Below are 27,780 nucleotides of genomic sequence, written 5' to 3'. Positions count from 1 at the left end.
GGCTAAAGTAAGAAGCCTTTTGAGTTGGGGGTGGGGGGTTGTGTGACACACAATAAGGTTAAATATAAAGAACAGTAAACTCTCTGCCAATTGTTTACTCGTAAGTACTTACACTTGATTATGAATTCTGAACACGTATTTGACTATCTTCTTGATTGTTGGCATGCATTTCTTTGTTTTTTTCTTTCCTGAATTCTGTATCCTACACTTGATACTCAGCAGATGTCACTGCTCTTCTTTTTCTTCTTCCTCTTCCTGTTATGGTATATTTAATCACATAATCGGCTTCAGTATTTCCTTATTAACTTAATGTCTTCCTATTGCTTCTTATTCTTCATCACTTAAGTGCCTTCTGCAATCTGCTTGACTCTCAGCAGATGTTGTTGCTCTCCTTTTTCTTTCTGCCATGTCACTTTCTTTTGCGATCATTTTGCTGTAATAAAATCACAACCACTGGTTCATTTGCCAAGGTTGCTACTACATAACATTTTTTGAATTTCAAGAGTGTATCAGGTCATAAACTTTCAATTAAGATCAAGATTGAGGTTCTAACTTCATTAGTTCATGAGTAATCATGTGACAGATGGACATCCCTTAACATTTTATATATAGACTAGCTGTACCCTGTGGCTGTGCCCACATAGTAATGAAACAGGACAAACTTTAAAAATCAATAGACGTTGGCACTATATCTGATTGTGTTCAGGTCTGATGGGAGAGCATTCCCCGTGTAGGGAGAAAAGCACATGGCTGTGATATCTCTGGAAATCAGTAGCTACCCTCTAAAACACATAGAGCTCTGATCTCTCTCTCAAAAACGACAAACGTTACTCCTTAACAATCTGTAGATGATAATGTCGGTTGAACAAACAGGTATTGCTAGCTAAGCGGAGTCAAGGTGTACTCCAACACGTGGCGAGATGTAAACCAACTTGAACAAAAGATGAGGAAGGCCCTGCCTCCCTGCTCTCGGCCCAGAACCACTCTCTTGGATTTGCATAAATACTGTAAGCAAACTATAGTACTTAGCACGATGAGAGAAGTCGCAAAATCAACCAGATAGTTGAAGCAAATAACAGAAAACAACCAGATCTAAATCCGTTAAGTAATTATCTCGTGAAAAGTGGACAGACTTACAGACAGAACATGCTTGGACTACGAAATTTTTAAAACCGTTTCTTAGCGAGCACCTATGGGCCAAGGGTAACCTACATTCCAAATTTCAAGTCCCAAGCCCTCATGGTTCGGGAGATTTTGTGATGAGTGAGTCAGTGGTATTTGGCTTTTATATAAATACTAGACAAAGAGCCCATTTCGACAATGTAAGATGAAACGGGCACGAGTTTGTGTCAGCAGTGTATGAAGAACAAATGATAAGTATCGAAGAAGTTGTTTTGTAATGATTGTAGTCCGCTTTACTCATTACTGTACAGGCTTGTACTGTTAGTTGATGAATTTTCCAGGCCTATAGTATAATATTGAATGATGAATGTTCCAGTACAATATGGAATAGTAATAAGTATAAGCACCACAAACCTGATATAGGTGTATTGAATGAATGCGTAATTGAATCAGAATGCGTAATTAGGCCTCGAGCTGTAGTCGAAATCGCCTTTCAGGCCTCTAGAGTTTTAATTGAAGTTGCCTTTCTCTTTGAATTTTTGTGGCCGTAAATCTGCCACCTGCCGCGATGTTGGAGTTGGATGTCGGTCTCAAAAAGTTTTTCGGGCAGCTGCTCAGAAGGTGACTGCGCATTCAGCTTCGGATGGACGTGAGTAAGGAGGCAGGCGAATTATGTATTAAGATAGATTTATTTATTATGACACCATTTTGTTTTGCCATTTTGTGTCATGGGTGATGCCATTTTTGAAGAGTTTTTGATAACAATGACCATGGTTGCTGAGTATATTATGACAGAAAATTGTATTGTGTGACTTAAGTAGGTCACACCTACAGTATATAAGATAGCTGTGTACTAGTTTACATCATCCAAGATTCTGATGCTAATATCCCACGCAGAGAATACATTTTGGGCAATCAATGGAATTATTTCTGGGGTCAGGAATGTCCATTGAAAATCTTTGGGCCATCTTACCAGAGCTCCCTTGGCAGTCTCAGATATCCCGGCATCCCTGATCCACAATTCATATTTAAAAGCCTTGGCACTTTTGGCAGTATCCATAATACCTAGCAACCACCCAGCTTTGCCACCTGGGAGTTATGTACTTCTGTCAGAGTGGAGTTGTCTGCCAATCCCCTGTAAACTCTCTCTCTTCAGTGCCCACTAACTAATAATTCATGTGCACATTTTAAACACTGGCAGTTTTATTGTGAAGGAGAGTAAGCCAGAGCTTAGAAGCATGAATGGAATAGTTAAGGGAACTGTCTAGAATCAAGGTCGGAGACTGGCAGGAGGTCTGGATACCAGAAAGACTAAAAGCAGACTGGTCAGCAAAACCAGAAATACAAACAGAGACAGTCAGAAATACAGAAGCAGAAGTACTAACACTACACTTTTTATGAATGCTCCTTTCAGCTTCTGCCTCCACTAAGAGGGTTTCATAATGCAAAGGAAGTGATCTGAAGCTTGGACATGTACAGTACCATTCAATTCAATTCAATTTATTTTTGTGTAGCATTCTTCAGTGAGTGAAGGCGTAGAGTGCTGTGACATGTTCACAGGTAAATGAACATACAAACTTTACAAATTACATTGTGTTAAAAAAGAGGAGGTTTAGTAGTAGTTTATAATTATTGTATTACCTATGTTTTGAAAACAGAGGTGCAGTATACACAGCTAATCAGCAGCTCTAGTCAGGGTATGCTTGACTAAAGTATCAAGACTTTAGTCTGGATTAAAAACTAAAACTGAAGAGGCATCTCATACTGCATATCAGTAGGCAGAACATTCCACATCTTTGGGGCCCTGCAACTAAAGGCTTGACTTCCCACTGCTCTCCTTCATATGGAAAAGTCATCTATGATAAATGAGCATTGGAGTCATCAGATGGGAAGATTCTCTCATCAGATTGAATGGCCAGCACAAACTCCATTGCAGAAAATCCAGGAGGGCGAGGTGGCCGGTTGGCCGAGGTCTCCAGGACTGTTAATCTGTTTGACTTTCTCTTTTACAATTTGAATCTCCTCTGTTGACAACTGGCCATATTTCAACTGTTAATTAATGAACAGATATTATTGGTTTCCATTTATTTATTTATTTATTTTACCTTGTTCTCCATATGTTTTATCAAGTCTGTATTTTTATGTGTTATAGTTCTGTATTTGGTAATTAGTATAATCTGTACTTGCATTTTAACTGAGAATTGTTCACAGTGCTCAGTGAATGGCAGTATACAAAAAAATAAATCGTTCTTCATATTTTTGTAAACTACACAGTATTTTTTTCATAAAACTGGAGGTAAACCAGAGTACACATATAATGACAAGGGGAGAACTTGTAAAATCCACATGGATAACACCCAGACACAGTATTTGAAGTCATAATAAAGGATCTGTGAGATATTACCACTATTGAGTACCCCTCTCAACTGTCTGCTTTGCTAAAATACACCGAATTAAATACTGTTATTTTGTACATATAATTTACCATATAGGATTTACAAATTAGGATTTGTAGAATTTGTGTAATTACATGTTTTATGATTTACATGTGAGGATAATTGGTCACTCCCATATAGCGCCACATGAGTGGGTTGGAGCGTGGGTATGGGGGGTGGCAGGGTTGTTGTGCCCTGTGATAGACAGGGCCTTGTCCAGGGTTGGTCCTGAATTACACCCAATCTTATCAGAGTAGGCTCCAGTCCCTGTGAATCTCAACTAGGATAAGCAGATTTCATAACTGATTGATGGCTTTTTTTATTGTGTTGGTTATAGAAATGCACATGTATATGCATTTGCATCTTACAGAACTGACTGTATTTATATTTATCTTCAGATGGTTCAAGTCATTTTTCCACAGCAAATAATGATACATTCTGCCACAGTGATCCTATAAAGACTATTAGCCACAGTCCTATAACTCCCTTTCTTCTGTCTTTACATTGGTTTCCAGTGATAGTGTTTTTAATGTTTTGTTGACATTTTTTCTTATTTGTACCTGTATACAATTGTGCTAATGGTGGTATAACAAATAGCATTGTTTGCTTATTGATTCTTTTTCGGAAGTTGCACATGTTAGGCAGAATTCTTTATCCTAAATTGACAAAAATATGCGTATGTCAGTCAGTCAGTCATTTTCCAACCTGCTATATCTATATCTCAACACAGGGTCACGGGGGTCTGCTGGAATCAATCCGAGCCAACACAGGGCGCAAGGCAGGAATAGCCCACTGCAGGACACACACACACACTCACTAGGGACAATTTAGGATCGCCAATGCACCTAACCTGCATGTCTTTGGACTGTGGGAGGAAACACACGCAGACGCAGGGAGAACATGCAAACTCCATGCAGGGAGGACCCGGGAAGTGAACCCAGGTCTCCTTACTGCGAGGCAGCAGTGCTACCACTGTGCCACCATATGCGTATGTCCTTTATTAAAAATAATCATTTAATCTAGACCATTGGTTTGGCAGTTTGCATCACATAAAGCATGAATTTTTACAAAGGACAGAAAATGTTACAGAAGAAAAGGGTAGAATAGCAGAGAGACTGACAACCATACACCAAGCAACTGGGAAAAATCAAGAGGAGGCAGTTATGAGACAGTAGGTCTGAAGGAAGAATGGGGGGTTGTAATGTTGCTGACAGCATAGGCAGAAAATACTTAAAATGGAAAAGATTATTGAGTGGCTTGAAAATCTGAAAGACTAAAGTGGCAATAAAGAAAGATCCGCGGTGTATGAACAGAATGATTAAATTTAATCTTTCAATCCCAATTACTTGAAAGTGAAAACTAAAGTTTCTTGACCAAGATAACACACTGCAGGCAGACTGGCGGTAGCTGAAGTACTTTTTCTAAGTTCAGGGCAGCAGAGTGCGCCTTTCTCCCGCCTTCAGAAGACCTTTGTACCTCTTTGACGTCCACGTCGGTAGGGGGCGGTGCTCTTCATATACATAATGTCATTGGTGAACTGGCCCATCAATCAAGATGCCTGTACCGAATTCAGGGAAGAAATCGGTCTGCAGGGAGAGCTTTTACAGCAGACGCACAGGTGTGCTAAGGTAGTGACAACGAGCCGAGATCCAGATGGACAAACGGGTTGTCCGCTTTCAGCACTGCAGAGGAGAGATCTACGGCTTCTTTGTCCCGGAACTGTGTCCTGTGTGTGGAGAGAGCTTGAGCCACCGGAGACTTGAAGACGCACCTGTTAGCATCCCCAGCCCCTTTACTGATGGACACCAGGCAAAATGTTCCTTTCTGGTGAAACCCACAAAGGGCACGTTTCTCAGGTAAGTATGACAGTGGTCTTCGTGGAAAACCCTTAACGGGCATGGCGAGGGCGGCTTGGCTTTACCACCCTTCGCCCTATGAGTTTGTTGCTCTTGTTTTATTCCGTTGCTGAAACGTTGGTATGGACAATCAAGTCTAGGGGGCTGGGCGCGCGGTCGCTCTTTTACTGCTACTTATGAGCCGCGAATAACCGCCATGAGCTACGTGTACGGATTTACAGCCGCAACACTCATCTTTTACATTTGTTCTTTTAGTCTGCACTTCAACATCTTATATAAGCGGAAGAACAATACTTGAGTTCAAACTTCCATTACTGTTTTTCTGCTGTTAATCTTGAATACTAGTTTAAAAACTTCTCAGAGTAGATCATGTATAATGCTTTTTATGGTGTAAACTTAAAATCAATGTGCTAACCTTCATTTATTACTACGGACGCAGGAACCACAGCAGAATGTATCATTCCTATAAGGTATATAGAATACGAGTATATGGGGCTTGTCACGATTCACAATTCCGCTGAGCGGTGTACATGTAGCAATGCTATCATTGTGCTTAAAATCGATTGACTTTGAGTATAGTGGTGGTCACTCCAAATTACACTACGTGGTGTAAAAAGATCCTCTTGATCTATTGATTAATATGATTAACAGATAAAAATCCATTCAGTACAATCCAATACATACAGTATTCTGTAATCGAAAATTATTCTTGCAATGATTATTTGTGGAACAAGAAAGTTAAACTGTATTAATAATCCCTGAGGTAGTTATTATAGGCATATATAAAATCTATTCTTTTAAAATTCTTTATATAATTTTCAGCGTGTACAATGTGTTGGCTTGCAAAATAACAACACAAAAGAAAATCCAGTAAACAGAAAGTAGACAATTGGACTATATCAGATAGAACAAGAAAACATGAACCTTGAAGAATCTCATATTGGACATTAATTTTCAGTATACTGTAGTGTCCATCTGCATTATTATAGAATCTTTCATGAAGATCAAGCTTTGCATACTTCGGAGTTGAATGGGCAGCCTTTTACACTGAAGACTACAGCACGACAGCCCCTTGTTAATGACCGGCACGCCATGGCAGTTCGACACGAGCTGCTCAAACTTCGCCTAATCTCATTCATATGTTTACTGCAGCCCTGACCTCACACTGCCATCGTGTCTTCATACACCGTTAGTATGATATGGCTTCAAGCAGGCTGCAAGTGACCCATGCTGTGTCCTAAATTGCCTGGTTACATGCATTGTGTGTACCAGCAGTGGAATGGTAGCTGCAGCCGCCTCGTTCGTTCTTCACTGTGGAAATATGCAAGTGCAAGTCCTTAAAGTCCAAATCTCTAAATTTGTTGTAGTGTGTCTGTGTGTTGGCCTCCTTCTCCAGGTCTGGTAAAGCCACACAATATTAAAACATGTGTAAGAACATAAAAACATAAGGATTTAGCAAATGAGAGGAGACCATTCAGTCCATCCAACTTCTTTGTTTAGCTAATGGCTATGTCTTAACATGTCACCCAGGTATTTCTTAAAATTTGTCAAGTTTTTTGCTTCAAATACCTGTCTAGGTAGTTTGTTCCAGATTCCCACAACTCTTTGTGCAAAGAAGTGCTTCCTACCTTCTGTCTTAAATTAAGCGGAAAGAATTCGGCTGGATCAGCTTTATCATTCTTTGATGATTTTAAATACCTCGATTAGGTCCCCACACAGTTTCTTTCCTCTGCTTAAGACTAAGCAGGTTTAATTCTCTGAGTCTGTCAGAGTAGCACATGTCCTGCAGCCTTGGGATGCACTTGGCTGCTCTCCTCTGCGCGGCTTCAAGTGCTGCGATGTCTTTCTTGTAGCATGGTAATCAGAACTGTGCACAATACTCCAGATGTGGTCTCACTGGTACATTATATAATTTAGTCTAAGTAGAACATCCCTCAGTTTGCAGTAAACAGTTTTTTATGATCTAACCTAATATTTTATTTGCCTTTTTAATTACTTCTGCATATTGCTTAGACAATGAGAACATTGCATCCATTTACCCCTCTCAATCCTTTTTGGAGGTTGCTTCCTGAAGGACAGTGTCTCCCATCTTGTATATAACTGATGTTCCGTTTGCACTTTTTTGCAGTAAGCTGCATTTTCCAAGTGTTCTCCAAGATCTGAAGTTTGTCCAGGTGTATTTCTTTTTTTTTTTTTGCTGCCTGTTCAGAATCTGCTGTTTCATAAGTTTACTAACTGCACTGGAATCATTGTCATTAATATACATCAGAAAAGTAACAGTCCAAGGACAGAGTCTTGGGGGACTCCACTGATGACCTCACTCCTAGTGACGTGTTCTCCTCTTATCTCAGCTCTTTGTCTTGCCTATGGCTTCTGGTCTTCAGTGTGGGACTGCGTCAAATTCTTTTTGAAAGTATGATTAAATTATATCATACGATTTGTTTTGTCAACTCTTCCAGTTGCCGGTTCAAAAATATAGGTACCCGTCTAATTTACAGTAAGTCTTATTACACTGTCTATAATTTTGCCAGGTATGGAAGTAAAACTTATTGGTCTGTAATTATCGGGATCCATTTTGTCACCCTTCTTGGAGTTCAGAGTCACTTTTGCAACTTCCCAATCCTCTGCCACCTCTCCTTTCAAGTGACTGCTCAGATATGCCTAATGACGGTTTAAGGATGACATTATTTTCATTTCCTTCAATACAATTGGTACCTTGTGAAATCCTAACAGGATCAGAAAATATACGGCTGAAGAAACTAATGATTTTTGAATTCCCTTTGGCACATTGATTTTTATGTATTCACTTAAAATGTATTTCTTTTAGCCTATAAATGTAATTGTTTTGATTGTATCTGCAGCAGTTGCAAATGTCAGTCGTTTTCTGTCATCCCTAAAGAATTGCATTAGTGTTAGCTTGACAATATCTAGTTATACAGACACATGTGAACAGTCCCGATGTACGAATCAGGGTTGTTGTGAGCTTTAGCACTTATTAGGGCTTAGCCCACCTCCCCAGCCCCCTGACAACCGTGTCCCCTGTCCACGATCAGAACAAGAAACAGGAGGTATCAGAGGGTAGGGCTTTCTAAGACCCCCCCCCCCATCATGACCCCACTAGTACATATGAAGTCCCTTGGGCTGGGGTTTGATTTGTCTAAACTGAGATGTTCTTGCGTGCTTTGCAGTCAGCCTTGTCTGAGGTCTTCATGGAGTGTTTTTGCACCTGCACTGCTCACGGTGTGCAGATAAACATTTGTCGATAACAATGTCCTCTCTTTGCAGCTTGGCTTAAGAAGCATTTGTATTGACCGTATTCTCAGTTCATTTTTTGTTATGCTAAGCTATTGCACAAACATATTTGAAGTTCTTGCCTCAATCTCAAGCCTCTGTTGTTCCGAGTGCCACTATTTTGTGGCTGTGATCCCTCACAGAATGGATGGCAGGGTACAGTAATTTATAGCTTTTCTAATTCTGGCCTTAAACACAAAAGGTGGTGTAGCCTTGTGGCCTGTTCAACAGCCGGGATTGATGTGCATGCCCCATGCTTCTCGTTATTGCTATAGTGAAACAAAAGAACACAATTTGTCTTAGCCGAGACAGCCACACTGAGCAGTGATTATGGCTGAATGATGGAGTGGGGCTGTAGCTCAAAATGAGTACCCATCCTAATCTGAGGTGTGTCTAAAACAGCAGAATGCTCCACACAGGCAGTCAATCCAATTTTTTAGATTTCCTTCTGGAGATTTGGATCACATTACTGAAATATTGTGGTCGTGTTCTTTTTAGGGACTATGATGGAAAATCGGATCTTCATGTGGGGATCACCAGTACTGCAGGTACAGTCGTCTTTGAGCTCATTGTGTAAGGAGGTTGTTTTTGCAGCTCTGCACGCCTGATGATTTTGTTCTTTCTCCTTTTCAGGTATGGTGTACAACTACAGAGAAGGTGGAGTGTGCCAGGATATGAGTGGCTGGGAGCAGGCGGTCAGTGTGGCCCTGGTGCAGCCTGATATGTACAGTCTAATTGACCAGTGGGACCACTACCTGGAGCACTTCTCGCAGGCAGACACGTGGGACCCAAAAAGGTATGTGGCGTGTGTGCGTATAGTTCATATAAATAACATCAACGCAGAAATGAAAGGTCTTCCTAGACACTAAGCCTTTTTACTTGTGTGTGATCGGAATCGCTCAGGCAATGAGAACCTACCTCTGATGAATAATCTATTCCGTTGCTTTTATTTTTCAGGTACAATGAGAATGATCACAACTGTTACACTTTTGCGCTGACATTTATAAACTGTGTGCTGATCACTCAGGGCAGTCGACAGTTGAGTAAGAATGAATTCACCGAGAGATTTGTGCTGCCTAGAACAAAGCGAGCCTCTAAATACATCACACTATACCAAGAAATCTCTGAAAATCACTTTTATATTGTTGACACAGCACAAGACCATACACAGAATGAAAATGTGTAACTTGGATTTGTTAATTGCCTGTTCCTCAGATATGTGCCTGTTGTGTATTTATGTAAGTGCGAGCCGCTTTGTGTTCATTGTATACATTATGGATGAAATTTGGTGTGTGTATAAGTTGATTTCAACCAGAATAACATGTGTGCAAGCAACTTTATTTGCTTTTAAAGTTAATTTCTGTGTCTTCATTTTTTTTATTGTTCAGCAATAAGACATTCCTGTGCTCTATAGTCATTAAAAAAAATTAAATTGAGCAACTAAGTTATTTAAATGAATTTGAGATTGAATAATCAGATGCATAATGGGGGCACAGTCCTCAAGCACATATGCCAAGAGTACATCTCGCAGTCTGCTTCTACATTAATATTCCAGAAGAATAAATAAAACAATCAGTCATCGTAATGTGAGGTTAGAGTACAGCTTAACTGTAGCGGAGTATGGCCTGGCTGGACCACACACACATGTATGCCAGAGGTCATAGTACAAATTGAAGACTGGTAATTAAGAAGGGAGGAGATGATTAGTGAGCAGCATGATAGTTTCATGTCAGGAAAGACCACCACAGATGTGACGTTTGCTGTGAGGATGTTGATGGAGAAGTAAAGGGAAGGAGAAGGAGTTGCATTGCGTCTTTGTGGACCTGGTGAAAGCATATGACAGGGCGCCTCGAGAGCAGCTGTGGTATTGTATGAGGAAGTCGGGAGTGGCAGAGAAGTACGTAAGAGTTGTACAGGATATGTACGAGGGAAGTGTGACCGTGGTGAGGTCTGCGTTAGGAGTGATGGAGGTGGGCTGACATCAGGAATTGGCTCGGAGCCCTTTTTTTATTTGCAGTGGTGATGGGCAGGTTGACAGACAAGATTAGACAGGAGTCCCCATGGACTATGATGTTTGCGGATGACAGTGTGATCTGCAGGTTGAGGAGACCCTAGAGAGGTGGAGATATGAGAGGAGAAGAATGAAGGTCAGTAGGACCACCACAACAGAATACATGTATGTGAATGACAGGGAGGTCAATGGAGTGATGAGGATGCAAGGAGTAGAATTAGCGAAGGTGGAGGAGTTTAAATACTTGGAAGCAACAGTAGAGAGTAATGGGAGATTGTGGAAGAGAGATGAAAAAGAGTGCAGGCAGGGTGGAATGGGTGGAGAGGAGTGTCAGGAGTAATTTGTGACAGACGGGTATCAGCAAGAGTGAAAGGGAAAGTCTAGAGGTTTGGGTTGGAGACGGTGGCACTGACCAGAAAGCAGGAGACAGATCTGGAGGTGGCAGAGTTAAAGATGCCAAGATTTGCATTGGGTGTGATGAGGATGGACAGGAGTAGAAATGAGGACATTAGAGGGTCAGCTCAAGTTGGACGGTTGGGAGACAAAGTCAGAGAGGTGAGATTGCGTTGGTTTGGACATGTGCAGAGGAGAGATGCTGGGTATATTGGGAGAAGGATGTTAAGGATAGAACTGCCAGCAAGAGGAAAGCAGAAGAGAAGGTTTATGGATGTGGTGAGAGAGGACATGAAGGGTGTCACAGAGCAAGATGACGAGGACAGAAAGATATGGAAAATGATGATCCGCTGTGGCAACCCCTAACGGGAGCAGCCGAAAGAAGAAGTATTTAAGACTCTCTGGCTTGTAATATCCATTTACCCTTCTGTTTTCTGGGCTGACTTCTCCAATTCTGCATAATCCTGGAGAGATGGGACCTGTTAGGGCTGAAAAAAGACAAGGCACCCTCATCAAGAGGTATGCAGAATGTGAGGGCAATGTCATGCAATCATCTACCAGGCTTTGGATGATCAGAAAAATAGGGTGCATAACAAAACAAACACAAATACATACAGGGAGGGGATGCAAACTGAAGTGCCCAAGCATTGCGTGTCTGCAGCTATGCCACCCCATCTGTATGGCTTGAGTTTTCACACAATAGAAATGCTGAGTCAGGGCTGGGGATTCTTCAGCCTATGATGTCTAGTAGTCACGCCATACTCCCTGCCTGTTACCATAGAGGGCTCAAGGCTTTGTGCACTAATGATGCTATCATATTTCACAAATTTCTACACAACAAAGGTGTGATGTCAAATAAAGTGCATCTCAAACAATTGAAAAGAGAAGGAATTCAATATATTTTTGCTGAAGATGTGGTTCTCATTTGTTTAATCTTCCTTTTCATTAGCTAAACTTTCAGTGAAATATACATAGAAGTAGACAAAGTGCAGCTGAAATTTGATATTCACTCCACTGGCAGTGCTGCACACTAGCTGCTCGCTGAATATTACTGATGCCGTGTTTACACTCGGATAAGTCCGTTCTACTCAAACCAAGGTACTTTACCAAAAAAACAAAACAGTACATGCACACACAGATCAGATAATTCTCTCTTTCAAATGTTTATTAAAGACAAGAAGTCCACTCAAACGTTCTTCAGCAGCAATGACATAATTTGGGTTTCTGCAGACCGTGCAAAAAGAATGAATCAAACCAACCCAGGCCTCACCCCAGAATGCATCTCTGCAACAAAGCCACACAAAGGAATGTACAGAAGAACCTTCCTTTGGCAATTGCACCTCTTGCATCATTCCAAAGCATGAAACGGTGCAGCTGGAAAATATGACCTTTATTTTTAAAAGCAGAAGGATGAATCCTTGACATTGGCATGAACAGTGAAAAAACAGCAGCTAAAGTTGTAGCTCTTCATGCTCTGTCCTTTCACGTGAAGATACCCAGCGGCTAACAATGACCTCCTAGAAGTAAAAAATGAAACCACTAAGATGAAACACTGTCCAAGATCTTCACATTTATTAAGCAATCACAGACACTGAATGCCCACATTCTAAAAACAGAGTGCCTAAGTTATCGAAGATAACTGAATATTTTACATCACTGTGATGTGGACTCTTTAAGGCCTTAAAGACCCTCAAGAATGGTCTGCCTGTCAAGTATTAATTAGGACTGTGGGTACACAACATAAATCAGTCTACTGTCATACAGGAGTCTAATGTTTCCTAGAGAAGGATTTGCTCTAGTGACCTTTGCAAACAGATCAGCTCCACTCACCTGAATTTTAATGTGCCTCATGCATTCAGGAGATGACATTGCTTCCTCTGTCAAATCTGCTGGTCTGATCACATAACAAAGCATCAGCTCCTGCAAGAGGGTTAGAAGACTGGTATCACAGAAATACTGTACAACAATCTCGAGAAGTCGCAAGTCAACGTCAAGTAGCCCTGAGCAACTCCTACCTTAGAGACATTTAGTGTGATCCGGCCTAATGCTGCAAGGGACCTCCAGCAGAAAGGTCGGAGGACTGAGCCTTGGGAATTGCTGTCTGCCATCTCCACCACCACAGAATAGCTGCACAGGCAACAATCCGTCAGTCAGTAGCGGTTTCTAATATGGCTAGTGATTTATTTTTAGACCAGCACCAATTTGACAATTTGTCATCTTTGAAACCTTTTAAGGTTTCAAGAGTAGTGGACTAGCCATAACTTTTAGATATATTTGCATCTGCTTTATATATTCAAAGAAAAACAGCAATTGTTTTTTTCATCTTTTTTGCAATAAAGTCAATCAGTGAAGTATGTACATTAGGAACTGGGGCTGTGTGCTAAGTACAGAATATGCCCAGCAGTTCTGGAAACTGACCTTGCATGGTAAAATGGTGGCCCCTTCCTGTACAGTACTGTTGAGACAGAGATAAAAAGAATTTGTGAATTGAAATATCCAGAAATATCAAATATGCTTTTTGTTATCAGCTTTTCAACTGAGCTAGCCAAGTCTCTGCCTGTCAGAGAAACCCGTGTAGCATTGGAAGTGTGAAAGCAGAAGGTGCCAGGCAGGACAAATCACGGCCTAAGTACACAGCCAGTTCACTCAGCTTTTACCTCCATCAACAAAGACAAATGGCTCAGTAATGAAAGATTCTACAATGTACAGTAAGATCAAACAAACAAACATCAAACAGCTATTTTGATCATGGCTGTGAAATCACAGACTGCGCTGCTACTAATGAGCTTGCAAATAGTGTCTCTGCGCAACGTGCCGGAGGTAGGTCAATGGTGACAAGTTTCTCTGCCAAGAGGTAGAAGATACTGCAAGGAAATTACTGCTCAACACGGCTAAATTATTCAGCAGGTTCCCTGGAATGTCTTACACTATTACCTTGCCTTTAACATCCTAGATGACTGCAACCAAACACTGAACTTACTAAGCTGCAACAGTAATTATCGGAAAGTGCTGCTTGCATTTTCAAATATACTTTCAAACTTACTTGCATGTTGTAAAAATATGGAAAAAGTGCAGGAATATTAAGAACAGTCCATTTAAATGTGCTTAATAAAATATAAAAAATAATTCAAGAGCAAGTTTTTAAAATTCTAAAAAAATTACAAATAAAGTGATTTGACTTAGATTGTCAGTGCTGGGCTGACATCTGAAGGATACAAATAAAGGTAAAAGAACTGAAATGGAGCCTTATCATCTAAAACGTATATTAGTGTTATCTGTGATTATCTGCCATACTCAGCATCATATTGATAGTTAAAACTAATATAAAAATATGTACTGTATTTCTTTTTCAATCAACTGTCATCAGCCTTCAACCGAGATAGAATTAAAATAATGACTTTACACGTGCTAAGCGTCCATGGGCAATCATTTCATTAAGATCGTTCAAATGTGTGGAATAAATCCTTGTATTGGCTAAGATTTAGAAATTTAGGGTAATATTACAGAATGCCTTCATGCATAAAGTCCACATATGTCAGGATCAACATCCACTTACAGAAGTCGGTTCCATACTTCATCCCGGGCTTTGGCACCCAACCTTTGCTGCGAAAGTGGTGGTATACCATATATTTAGGTCTGAAGTTTGGGTCTGCATCACTAAAAACTTCCCAAAGTTTAAGGATTGTCAGTGGTTCCTGGAGAGGAAAAAAAATATTGTGGAGATTTGGTTTATTGAAAATATGGTAAAATGATAAATACAAAAATAACCTCTAAGGACATCTCTACATATTTAGACGTGGAAGGCCATATTCAGGCATAAAAACACTGCTGTCTCACAGTTCCAGGTGACCGTTCTCAAATTCTGGTCTGCTCACAGCCTGTGTGGGTTTTTACCTTGGAAACTACGATTTTTCCTTTCAATTCCCACAGTTATGTATGTTAGGTTAATGGTCTGTTATAAGCTGGGTCATCAGTGCAGACTATGGGCGAGTGCTTGGGTGTTCCCTGTGATAAGTGGACTTCCATTCCTGGGTTGATTCCTGCCTTGCACATCCCAGTGCTGCCAAAACTAGTTTGGAAAATGAACTGACAGGCTTGTATTGTAATGGGGATTCGCATAAGCAGGTTCAATGCAGGTGGTTTTGCATTTTCTTGTAGAGTGTTTTGTACTTTTAGGTAATATTTCAACTATGCTTGTAAACATATTCACTATTCTAATATCATTAATTGGCGGTGCACTATATTAAAATGACTGGGATATCTGTATTCTGTCCTGCTCCTCCTGAAGTTTTTAATGTTTGCATTTAAAGATGCTTATTTCCAAAATACTACCAGTGGCTCATAACCCCTTTCCAAGTAGCTCGCCAAAGGGTTAATGAATCCTACATAAATTTGAAAACTTGATTAGTCAAATTTGGGGTGGGCGATCTTTCCAAAAAATCATATCACGATCCACAATCTGAATTGCAAACTATCTTTTCAATGTGGCATACACTTAAGAGAATATCCGGGTTAAAACTCATCAAGACCTAAGTAACAACTTTATTTTAAATATCAAACAAAGTTTAATTCAATTGTTCTCTTGTTCGCTAGCTAAGCGGAGTTAAGGAACACACCCCAAAGCTGGTGAGGGAGTGAGGAAGGCCCCTCCCTTCGGCCCGTTGCGTGAATCTCGCATTCGCACAGATAAATCGGTACCGTAAGCAAACTCTGATACATAGCGAAATGAAAGAAGCCGCAAAATCAACTGGAATGTTCAAGCAAATTATAGAAAAAAACCCGATCCAAATCCGTTAAGTAGTTCTCTAGTGAAAAGCAGACAGATATAAAGAGAGACATTGTATTTTATATATATATATATATATATATATATATACAGTGCATCCGGAAAGTATTCACAGCGCATCACTTTTTCCACATTTTGTTATGTTACAGTCAAAATGGATTAAATTCATTTTTTCCCTCAGAATTCTACACACAACACCCCATAATGACAACATGAAAAAAGTTTACTTGAGGTTTTTGCTAATTTATTAAAAATAAAAAAACTGAGATATCCCATGTACATAAGTATTCACAGCCTTTGCTCAATACTTTGTCGATGCACCTTTGGCAGCAATTACAGCCTCAAGTCTTTTTTGAATATGATGCCACAAGCTTGGCACACCTATCCTTGGCCAGTTTCGCCCATTCCTCTTTGCAGCACCTCTCAAGCTCCATCAGGTTGGATGGGAAGCGTTGGTGCACAGCCATTTTAAGATCTCTCCAGAGATGTTCAATCAGATTCAAGTCTGGGCTCTGGCTGGGCCACTCAAGGACATTCACAGAGTTGTCCTGAAGCCACTCCTTTCTGAAAGATGAACCGTTGCCCCAGTCTGACGTCAAGAGCGCTCTGGAGCAGGTTTTCATCCAGGATGTCTCTGTACATTGCTGCAGTCATCTTTCCCTTTATCCTGACTAGTCTCCCAGTCCCTGCCACTGAAAAACATCCCCACAGCATGATGCTGCCACCACGATGCTTCACTGTAGGGATGGTATTGGCCTAGTGATGAGCAGCGCCTGGTTTCCCCCAAACGTGACGCCTGGCATTCACACCAAAGAGTTCAGTCTTTGTCTCATCAGACCAGAGAATTTTCTTTCTCATGGTCTGAGAGTGTTTCAGGTGCCTTTTGGCAAACTCCAGGAGGGCTGCCATGTGCCTTTTACTAAGGAGTGGCTTCCGTCTGGCCACTCTACCATACAGGCCTGATTGGTGGATTGCTGCAGATATTGTTGTCCTTCTGGAAGGTTCTCATCTCTCCACAGAGGACCTCTGGAGTTCTGACAGAGTGACCATTGGGTTCTTGGTCACCTCCCTGACTAAGGCCCTTCTCCCCCAATCGCTCAGTTTAGATGGCCGGCCAGTTCTAGGAAGAGTCCTAGTGGTTTCGAACTTCTTCCACTTATGGATGATGGAGGCCACTGTGCTCATTGGGACCTTCCAAGCAGCAGAAATTTTTCTGTAACCTTCCCCAGATTTGTGCCTGGAGACAATCCTGTCTCGGAGGTCTAGACAATTCCTTTGACTTCATGCTTGGTTTGTGCTCTGACATGAACTGTCAACAGTGGGACCTTATATAGACAGGTGTGTGCCTTTCCAAATCATGTCTAATCAACTGAGTTTACCACAGGTGGACTCCAATTAAGCTGCAGAAACATCTCAAGGATGATCAGGGGAAACAGAATGCACCTGAGCTCAATTTTGAGCTTCACGGCAAAGGCTCTGAATACTTATGTACATGTGCTTTCTCAATTTTTTTATTAATATATTTGCAAAAATCTCAAGTAAACTTTTTTCACGTCATTATGGGGTGTTGTGTGTAGAATTATGAGGAAAAAAAATGAATTTAATCCATTTTGGAATAAGGCTGTAACATAACAAAATGTGGAAAAAGTGATGCGCTGTGAATACTTTCAGGATGCACTGTATATTAGTAAACCTTCAAAATAATGTGCAGTTAAATTCTCAACAGCATTGTCAGCATTGGAGAGCTTAGTAGAGCCAGATAACTATAAGAATCTTCACCATCTCTGAAAATGTCTGCTTTGTTTGGGTCTCCATACCTCTGTGTGTCTGACATGAACGTCATGAAATCAAAGCTCAGAACAAGACTGACAGATGAACATTTAAATGACTCCATAACAGTGAACCTCAGTGGCTCCACTCCACCATACACCTGCCTCTCTTGTTGACTCCACGCAGTGCCAGTCATATGACTAACTAAAAAACACATCACACATGCAACTGGACATGTGAATAAAGTGAAACAGTGACATGGAACAAAGTGACAAATGAATAAGTCATATTTGTGTATTTCGAATTGCACTGTTTTGTTTTCACAGCATTCATGTTTTAATTCAATATCGTAAGATACACTAGAAAATGCATACAGACATACAAAATGCACTTGCAGGTGAACAAAATATTTTTTGTGATGTAATGCAAAATGTGAGTTCTGGACACCAACATTTTGTAAATGTTCAGGCAAAACAAGCTTTTTCAGTTTGTTTGGGTTTGTTTGGGGCAGAGTGGTGGCTCTGAGGCTAAGGATCTGCGCTGGTATCCCGAAGGTTGCCGGTTCAAATCCCCGTCACTGCCAATAAGGCCACTGCTCTGCTGGGCCCTTGAGCAAGGCCCTTAACCTGTAATTGCTCCAGGGGTGCTGTACAATGGCTGACCCTGCGCTCTGACCCCAAGGGGTATGCGAAAACTACCAAATTCCTAATACAAGAAATTGTATAAGGCGAAATAAAGAACAAAAAAAAAAAATAAGCTATGAGAATAAACGTTAGAAAACATGAGTAGCTCTTGGCCATTTTCATTTTGTAAAAGTAGCTTGCAGGGGAAAAAAGGTTGGAGACCCCTGCTTTAGACAAAGTCAGATGACTCAAAGTAAGATTTTAATGTTGTATTATTTAGGAAATGTTTTGATTAATGCAATAAGTTAATTGTTTTAACAGAAAATTTACGAAGTTATATTGGTGACAGTACATAATAAGGGTAACAAATTCAGCTTACTGGTTAGTAAGCTAGTAGTAACACCCACAAAGCACACATTTTCGGTTTTGTTTCCATGGTTGGTTCTTCCACATCAGCAATGCAAATACAGTGCAGGCATTATGTCAGAATGAATATACCTTGAATTCTTTGTGTGCAAGAAAACAGTACACTTTTAATAATTTTTTGTTTATAAAAGTAACCAGTTATTTTGCACGTCTTATCTGCAATGGACTGGCAGCCTGGCTTCTACTTTGTGACCAGCCCCCCCAGTGACCTTGGACTGGACTATATGGCTTTGAGAATGCTAGGCTTTATTTTGTTGGTGTCATTTTCTTTAGATTATTAAATAACTCACAAAAATAAGTTTGACAGATGAGAGGAGACCATCAAGCTCATTTATTTAGCAAATAGCCAAGTTGTTTGAATAGATCATCCAGATACTTTTTAAAGGTTGTCAAGATTTCTGCTTCAATTGCATTCCTCGTTAGTTTGTTACAGATTCCCACAACTCTTTGAATGGAAAAAGTGCCCCGGCTTTAGCCTTAAATACACTTCCTCTTAATTTCCATTGCTGCCCTCATATACATGAGTTGCTATTTGGTTGAAAAGAATCCTGCTGCATCCACTTTATCAATGCCTTTGACAAGACCTGAATTAGCTCCTCACATAGCCCCTCTGTTTGAGATTAAAGACGTTCAACTCCCTGAGCGTGTCAGAGCAGGCGATGCCCTTTAGACCTGGGAAGTATTTGGTTACTCTCCTCCAAGTCAGAATTATATGGCTGGCTTTTTAATTTTTATTGTACGTGATCTTTTTACTCATACATTTTTAATGGCGTTGTTATTTATCCATTTTGGGCATTTCTTTACTATTTTTGTTTTATTTGTTTTTTGAATAAAATTATTTTATTTTGAGCCTGAATTAGGATGTCTCTGAAGTGACACCATCTATCATGAAACAAACTAAATGAGAAAACAGTTCTTTCACATTGGCACTATTTCAGTTTCCTGTTTTGTATTTCCAAGAGGGGTTCATCAAACACTGTTTGAAAAGTTAAAGTCTGTCACGATCGCTACATCTTCTTTATTGCATACTAGGGGGCTTTGCCCCCTGCTCGCTTCACTTGCCAACCCCTGTTTTTTTTTTCCGGATACACACTTTTAAGATTTTTTTTTCTTTGAATTGTTGCTATTTCATTAGTTTCACTTTTTTTTCTGAACTTCTTTAAAAACAATATTTGGAATCTTTCGAGTCCCAACGTGCTGAATCTTTTTAATGAGGTCCGTGAGATGTGTTTAATGACTCTGTACCATAATTCAGGATAGCTTTCTGTTTGAAATTTCAGCACAGACAAATCAATCTACATCAGCAGCAGTTAATACTTTTTTTTTGCAAAGTAGCCAATAAATGCATGTGAGGTAAAACACGTTTTTGAAATTCTCTGACTTAAACTTCAAAGCCTTACAATATTTATATACTTCTGACATATTACCTATGTCCATATATTCGATCTCTATTCGCCTTTTCGTTATTTCTGCGAGTAGTAATTTCTCTTTCTTTGCGCTAATGCGATGTTTACTTTTTTTTTTGACAGTCGTTTTTTTCTGCTTTCATATTCTGTATCTTGCGCTGCATGTGCATAGCGCCAACGTTTTGTTTTTTTTTTTGAGTCTTTTGAATTCCAGTTTTCATTATCTCTAACCTGCTCTGCATGTGTTTGGCCTCCTTGTGTTTTAAAATCTTTATGACGTTTTACTTTGTTTTGTACTCGGTCTTTTATTTCTGACCTCGCTTTATCCTGCTTTTTTTTCCAATGACACCTGGTCCGTGCTGATTATTTTCCCCTTTCCGAGTAATAATTTCCGTTTGTTTGTGCTCCTGCGATCTTTACTTTCTTTTTTTCTACTTTCTAATTTTCCTACTTTCACATTCTTTAACTTTCTCCACATGTGTATCACGCCAACTGTTTTTTTTTTTTGAGCCTTTTGATTTCCACTGCTTTCATAATCTCTAACCTGCTCTGCATGTGCATAGCGCCAACGTCCCGATTGGATGTGCTTTTTTTTCAATTCCACTTGTTCCAGGCTGATAATTACTTTCCTTATTTTCTGAATTTGCACCTAGATCATTCTTTTTCTTTTTTGTCTCTCCAACGCTCGAGTCTCTTTTCTCCACGCTGCTTTCTTCTTCACTTTGTCGTCTACATTTCATTTATAACATATTGTCCTTATAAGCTTTATATGCGTTGAGAGCCCTAGATCTGTGTGTGCTCAAAACCAAAACACGAGTGAGTGTGTTGCTGGCCGCCCTTGCTCTTATTTATTTGTAAGTAGGGTGTGTCTTGCAAGAATCTCATGTTCTACGTCATCGCGAGACAGTCCTGGGTCAACCTCTAGGCACAAAGTCTCATGTTTAAGGCCCCCGCATGACACTCCTTGGCCAATCTCTCTAGTCTCGCAGGTCTTTTAAGTGTCTTCCGTGATCTTAACGTGAGGATCACGTATCGTAGCCATACTGTTTCTCTACAGGATTTTTTTTATAATAGAGAGATATGTATTATGCAATTAAATAAAATGCTATTGCTTAATAACATCAAAATCACTCTTATAGTCTTTTGAATGGAGTCTCCTTCAATCTTTTACTTCAGCAGTTGTTTTTTATTGAAGAGAGTTAGGGGAGTTTGCATTACTTTTTTGGGTTCAGTTGTTGTTGTTTTGGTTGTTTGTCTGCTTTTTTGTAGTAGGTAGTTATTTTCAGCTTCCTAAATTCTTTGCTAGCGCTCCAATTCTAACTACTCCAACAGGTTGGCAAGCAGCTGAACCTAGATGCTAGCGCTGAAATAAAGAACCTTTGATGTTCCCCCACATTTAATTGTAACTAAACTTATTTATACAGTGACATTTAAACAAATGCAAGCTAAACTACCACTAACCACTAAAACAAAAATTTGCTTTGATTATTAAAGTGAAATTTCCTAAATTCTGCCTGTAACAGCAATCAAGACAAAGTATATACATCTGTTTATTACATTATTTGATGTGTGCTTATATTTCTGTGTTTAAACTCCCTGCCAGTTTTCTTTATAGAATAAACATTAAATCAATATTTAGGAATGTGGCAACTTGTACAACCAAATAAAACTGACTATTATGTTTACATCTTAAGGATTTTCATCTCTAATTGTTTTGTCCATTTACTCACTGTTAAGAATATTATCCAAGTTGAAAAGACCTTGCTTGCTACACTAATTGAATGATTTTATATTATTTTAATTAACAAGTTTTAGTACTTCATGAAGTTCATGAATTTTCTAATTATATGCTAAAATAATGTTAATGACGGGCGGCACGATGGCGCAGTGGGTAGCGCTGCTGCCTCGCAGTTGGGAGATCTGGGGACCTGGGTTCGCTTCCCGGGTCCTCCCTGCGTGGAGTTTGCATGTTCTCCCTGTGTCTGCGTGGGTTTCCTCCGGGGGCTCCGGTTTCCTCCCACAGTCCAAAGACATGCAGGTTAGGTGGATTGGCGATTCTAAATTGGCCCTAGTGTGTGCTTGGTGTGTGGGTGTGTTTGTGTGTGTCCTGCGGTGGGTTAGCACCCTGCCCAGGATTGGTTCCTGCCTTGTGCCCTGTGTTGGCTGGGATTGGCTCCAGCTGACCCCCGTGACCCTGTGTTCGGATTCAGCGGGTTGGAAAATGGATGGATGGATAATGTTAATGACCCCCTCAGCCACACAGCAATTATTCCAAATAGAAAGAAACTCCAGTTAATGCCAGTCAGTAAGTGAAGATTATTAATGCTGATGTGGATGACAGGGTGCTGAGTGTGAACTGGAGGAAAAGAAGAGGATACTCAAAATAAATAATAAGCAGGTGACTAATATCAGCTGCACTACTTCATAAAGCTATCAGAGGTTAGTCACTTAAAAGATAAAATGTCTAAAAGACATTCTTCGATATTTTTGTACAAGGTTTTTCAATGTATTTTTAATCCACTATCAAAGCCCCAGAGTTTATAGAGACACTATAAGTTATAGATGAGGCTTTTGAAAGATCTTAATGATATAGAGCTTTGAGAGATAATGTTACCATGAAATGTCTTTTATGACATCGTCAAAGATCATGGATGTGGATTCCAGCAATTTACAATTCAGTTAAGCCATTGCTTTATATATATATATATATATATATATGCATAGATGCTTTTAACAAGATCAATTTTATGACTTGTTTTGATAAGATTTAGAAGAAAAAAAAAACTGATACACAATATATTGAAAGAAAATCAGAAATCATCACAACCTTGAAGGTTTTCCATGATATTTGTGTTTAGTTTGCTGACAGAACAAGCATTTCCAGGGAGTCTGCTAGGATCCTTGAAGTCAAGGGTACCTTGAACTTTTAACGTGTACAGGCCTGATTAGGATGAAAATCCTAGTATTTATCAAGTATCCTGTCCAAGTAACTGATGCACAGTCTCTGCTGTTCTAAGCCAATTAAATCCTGTCTAAAATATCAAGTTATCTAATGAAAATATGAACATTTTGTTGTTATCACCCAACCCTAACAGTATAACTCACATTACTAGTTACTGCACAAAATGCACTAAATTACCTTATTGAAGTATACAGACAGACATCCCAATGCATAGACCAAGAAAAATGCCTGAAAAACAAAGAATTCGACAACATAAAAATATCAGCATCTTACTCTACATTGTATCTTAAAAGAAATAAATTGGTGAGACACACAAAAGCTTTCTTAAAACAACTTTCTGATGCAGTTACTACAATTACTTATTTTAAGATTGAAACAAGATTGTTAAGCAGCAGCAGTGGAAGTGAATCGACAGAACCGATGGTCAAATGAGTTTAGACTCACCTCTTCCAAACTTAGCTGAAGGTATTCAATAACCCGATAAGGGTTAATCTTACATACCAGTCTTGGTGAATTCTTCTAATGAAACAAACAAAAAGTTATTATGCTCAAATTTAAGATCAAATTCTTCATTATCACCTATCAAAGACAAAAAATACAACACAAAAATACAATACAATTTTAACATTTTTTTCAAAATGATCTACACTTACATTGGAGATATAATAATGTAGAGTAATAGAGTAATAATACTCAGTTACAGTATTTTAAACTGGTAGCCTAACTCCACTATGACTGGTATGCATACATGTTCACAGAAACACTCCTAACAATTCTACATAAACATTTTGTGCATTTGAAAGGATGCTATGAATAACTTTTACTAATTATGTGGCTTAAATCCTAGAAAGACTCCTTAGAAGAGATTAACAACATTAAATATTTCAAAAAAGGAAGATCTTATTAATAAAATGATGTTCAATTGAGAATAGCATGAGAAATTTGTATCAGGTCTTGGTACTAAAAAACAAAATTTAAATGCTAATAAAAAATATAGACTTGATTCATATCATAAATACCGAAGAGTTTGAATGCCCTGTTAAGCACAGTTGGATCCATCATTAGAAAGTGGAAGATTCATCACAGCACCCAGACTCTTACTACAATATACTGTCACTCAAAACTAAACATCAGAGAAAGATGTCGACTGGTGAGAGAGGCAACTACAAATCCAACTGTCTGCAATGCTCTTTGGCTGAAAATGGAGTGAAGGTGCATTGGTCCAGAATTTCAAGAGCTCTCCATAAAACAGGTCTCTACGGGAAGGTAGCAAGAAAAAAAGTCATTCCTTAAGAAGGTCAACATAAAAAACGCATGGCACTTGCTACAAAAAATAAGACCTAGTTAAGATGTGGAAGAAGGTTTTATGGTCAGATGACAACAAAATATAACTTTCTGGGCAGACTTCAAAGAGGTATGTGTGGCATAAAACTAACACAGCCAATGTCTTTAGAAACATCACACCTTGGGTGAAATATGGTGATGGCAGCATCATACTATGGGGATGCTCTTCATGCACTGAGTCTGGGAACCTTGTCAGAGTTGACGGGATAATGGATGGACACAATATTGCAGGACAGAACCTGTTCATCTGCTGTGAACCTACTGCTCTGGAGAAGATTCATCTTTCAACATAACAGTCACCCTAAGCATAAGGATAAAGCAACACTGGAATGGCTCAAAAACAAAATGGTGAATGTTTTGGGACCCTGCTAAGAATCTGTGCCACTATTTGAAAACTGCTGTCCACCAACCTGGAGGATCTCTATAACTTCTGCCAAGAAGAGTGAGGAAGCATCACTGTGAACAATGCGCAAAACTGGTACATACTTACTCCAAAAGAATTAAGCCTGTTATTGCAGCAAAAGGGTTCTTGACAAAGTATCAATGTGTAGGGCTTGAATACTTATGCAAAAACTAACTTTTGCGTTTCAGTTAAATACTGTATGTACAGATAATAGTTTAATTTGACTTTGGAAATAAATTGTTACAGCATATGAATTCACATTAGAAATACTGAATGGATAAATATTTGTACAAATCTTTTGTCATGAAGGAAAGTATGATGACTTTCAAGGGAACTTGAACAGAATTGATATCTTACTTGAAATCATTGAACTAGACTGCAGTAATAGTAGCCAGAGAAGTGCTAACCCAACATCCTGCTGTTTCCCCAAATGACATTTTGTGCACAAGCAAGGTTTGCCGCTAGCTTCTATAAAGATGGCTAAATGTCTCTTTTGCCAGTGTTCATATACTGTTTTTGTTTATTTTTTTTCTGGTCAGCTAAGATTTGTTAACAGTGTCGATTTCTGCCTTGTGCTGAATGCTGTAAGGGTAGGCTTCTGCCTTGACACTGAAGTGGATGGATTACATTATCTGTAAAACAATATAAAATGTTAATGGCCAGTAGCCATCTGTGCAGGTCAAGTACGCGATGACGCAAATTTACCTTTGTGATGTGATACAAACTGAAGGTTGTTATTGGTTTTCTTCCAAAAGTATACATTTTTTTTTCAATTATCTAAAAAGATCACTCTCACCTGCTATTATAACTGATGCTAATTGCCAGTAGTTTTAAATAACCATTGAATAATGTTTAATTATCTATATACATTACTGGTCACATATTTTGAATGCTGTGACACCCAACAGAGGGCGCTGCAGCACTATCACAATTGTCCCTTATCCCCCTAATGAAGAATCGTGTAAATATGGTTCTTAATTAAATACCTAAGGAAGCAATGTTTATTTCTTCTTACTAGCATAACTTTTTTTTTTAAACTTTTCTAAATATACATTGCCATTTGAAGGGTTTGGCATCACTGCCCAATTTTAGTTATCTTGTGGTAACTACTTAATTGAGCTGGGGAGGTGTCAAAATTTCTCCTAAATTACCAAATTACTTTAAAGGATAAAAAAAATATATATTTATCTTCTAGTTTCTGATATTTTCGTCAAAAATGAACTTTCCCTAAGGAAGTTAAGAAGCTTTACTCTGCTACACTTTTAGCAATTAAATCTGGCTGTGATGTAAGCAAACAAAATATCTGCACTTACATTTTGTGAGAGGTCTACCTGCTTGCCAACATCTTCACCTTGCTTCACTAGCACATATTCATATTTATTTGAGAAGGCTGGCCTCACACTTGGTTCAGATATGGTGGTCAACTCAGTAAGTACTTGTTCCTGCAGATGGCAGCCACAGTGCACCAAAAAATCATCATGCCTTTCACATTTTACTTTAGATAAAGCATCTTGGTCTATTGGCTCGGGCTCTTGAGTATACATTTCAGCTAGAGGGTCATATTTAGGATCTCCTTGACGTCGTGGCTTCTTTCGATGTGGACTGCTTGGCTGTTGCTCTAATTCTGAAGGTGAATGTTTGCAATTTTTTGAGACCGTGCCATCCATATTATGTTCATCCATTGCTGTTAAGGAGTTTAGTTCCTCAGACTGATCATTAAGGGTTAAAACCCCTTCAGCACTTGTCAGAGGGCCAATCTCTGTATACCTTTCAAGAATTTTTTCTACAGCTTCTTCATCCATTCCCTGCGAGTACAGGATTTGTCTCACCCAACTCAAGTGCAGCTGGTACCTGAATGGGCACAAAGAACAGTCAATGCACAATAACAATAATAAAGACAGAAAGAATGGAAAAACATTTTACTACAAACATAAAAAGCAAACTTTGTTTTGACAAAGAAAATGAAGAAAGCCTGAATTAGTGTAAGCCATCCTAATTTGGGGTGTTCACAAGAAATGTAATGGTTTACTTTATAAGGTAAAAGTACATAATAAACAAGAATAGATGCATTAAATACTTTAAAATATTAAAATGTGTTCTTTAATTTAAATGTTTAAAGTCTAAACATTCTCGATTGTAATAGAAATTTGTCATTTTTCAACCTAAAATAGAGGTCCATGAAGGATTAGATCCCCAATAATGGATGAAAGGAAGAAGTGAAGTGCATCAGGAATCGTAAAGGGGAATTAAAAAATACAGACAGTGAAATAGCAGATCCTCTAAACTCACATTTTTCTGAGGTCTTCACAAGTGAGGAAGTGAACCTGATAAAATCATATCCTCTAGTTCTTAAGGAAGTAAGCGAGTACATATATAAACCCTCAACGCATATTTTTAGGAACTCAGTGCGTACTGGAGAAATTCCAAAGGACTGGAAAATGATAAATATTATCACCCTTTATAAAAGGGAATTCTATGAGGAAATAACAAAAAGATATTATATATTATTTATCTTGACTTTCAGAAAGAATTGGATAAGGAGCCATATGAGAGGTTGGGCATCAAACTAAAAGAAGTGGGAGTTCAGGGTGATGTTTGTAGATGGGGGCAGAATTGGCTCAGACACAGGAAGCAGAGGGTTATGGTGCAAGGAACCCTATAAGACAGCGTTTCTCAACCTTTAAGTATTTGCGACCCGAGTTTTCATAAGAGTTTTAATCGCGCCCCCCCCTAATGTTTTTTTGAAACCCTAATAAAATTTTTGGCATCTGTTGATGTTGATGATCAGTTGATGTTGCTAATGTGCATGTTGAGACTTTCAACAGAAAAGGCTCTTTACTATTCTGCATATAATGGTATGACCCCTTTAACTGAAATCATCGCCTTCTACACTTAAATTTAATGTGTGGATTTAACTAAGGATTCAAACAATGTGTTGGTAAAGAACAACTG

The 27,780-nt window shown here is 39.2% G+C and overlaps 4 protein-coding genes across 9 annotated transcripts in view; 1 reads left to right on the top strand and 3 right to left on the bottom strand.

The window, feature by feature from the left end:
- Positions 1-10,140, top strand: part of mkrn2os.2 (MKRN2 opposite strand, tandem duplicate 2) — a 211,981-nt gene extending 201,841 nt beyond the window's left edge. The window contains exons 1-4 of one of the 3 annotated variants that reach the window (XM_028824374.2): positions 5,103-5,413; positions 9,203-9,252; positions 9,338-9,500; positions 9,662-10,140. In XM_028824374.2, coding sequence (XP_028680207.2) covers positions 5,211-5,413; positions 9,203-9,252; positions 9,338-9,500; positions 9,662-9,890 — 645 coding nt within the window. In that variant the 5' untranslated portion in view covers positions 5,103-5,210 and the 3' untranslated portion in view covers positions 9,891-10,140. Of the gene's footprint in view, positions 1-5,102; positions 5,414-9,202; positions 9,253-9,337; positions 9,501-9,661 lie in introns of those variants that run through there. The other 2 variants (XM_051921536.1, XM_051921538.1) reach the window with 2 other exon arrangements.
- Positions 1-27,780, bottom strand: part of syn2b (synapsin IIb) — a 270,752-nt gene that overhangs the window by 108,143 nt on the left and 134,829 nt on the right. The gene's annotated exons all lie outside the window — the stretch shown is intronic.
- The window catches only part of LOC127525813 (peroxisome proliferator-activated receptor gamma-like), a 249,439-nt gene that overhangs the window by 156,000 nt on the left and 65,659 nt on the right, over positions 1-27,780 (bottom strand). The window lies entirely within an intron of this gene.
- tsen2 (TSEN2 tRNA splicing endonuclease subunit) overlaps positions 1-27,780 on the bottom strand; it is a 226,119-nt gene that overhangs the window by 194,479 nt on the left and 3,860 nt on the right. The gene's annotated exons all lie outside the window — the stretch shown is intronic.

Source organism: Erpetoichthys calabaricus, chromosome 18 (genome assembly GCF_900747795.2).
Source record: "Erpetoichthys calabaricus chromosome 18, fErpCal1.3, whole genome shotgun sequence".
NCBI classification, from domain to species: Eukaryota; Metazoa; Chordata; class Cladistia; order Polypteriformes; family Polypteridae; genus Erpetoichthys; species Erpetoichthys calabaricus.
Note: the sequence above shows the minus strand (reverse complement) of the source record. Positions and strands in the feature narration are given on the sequence as shown.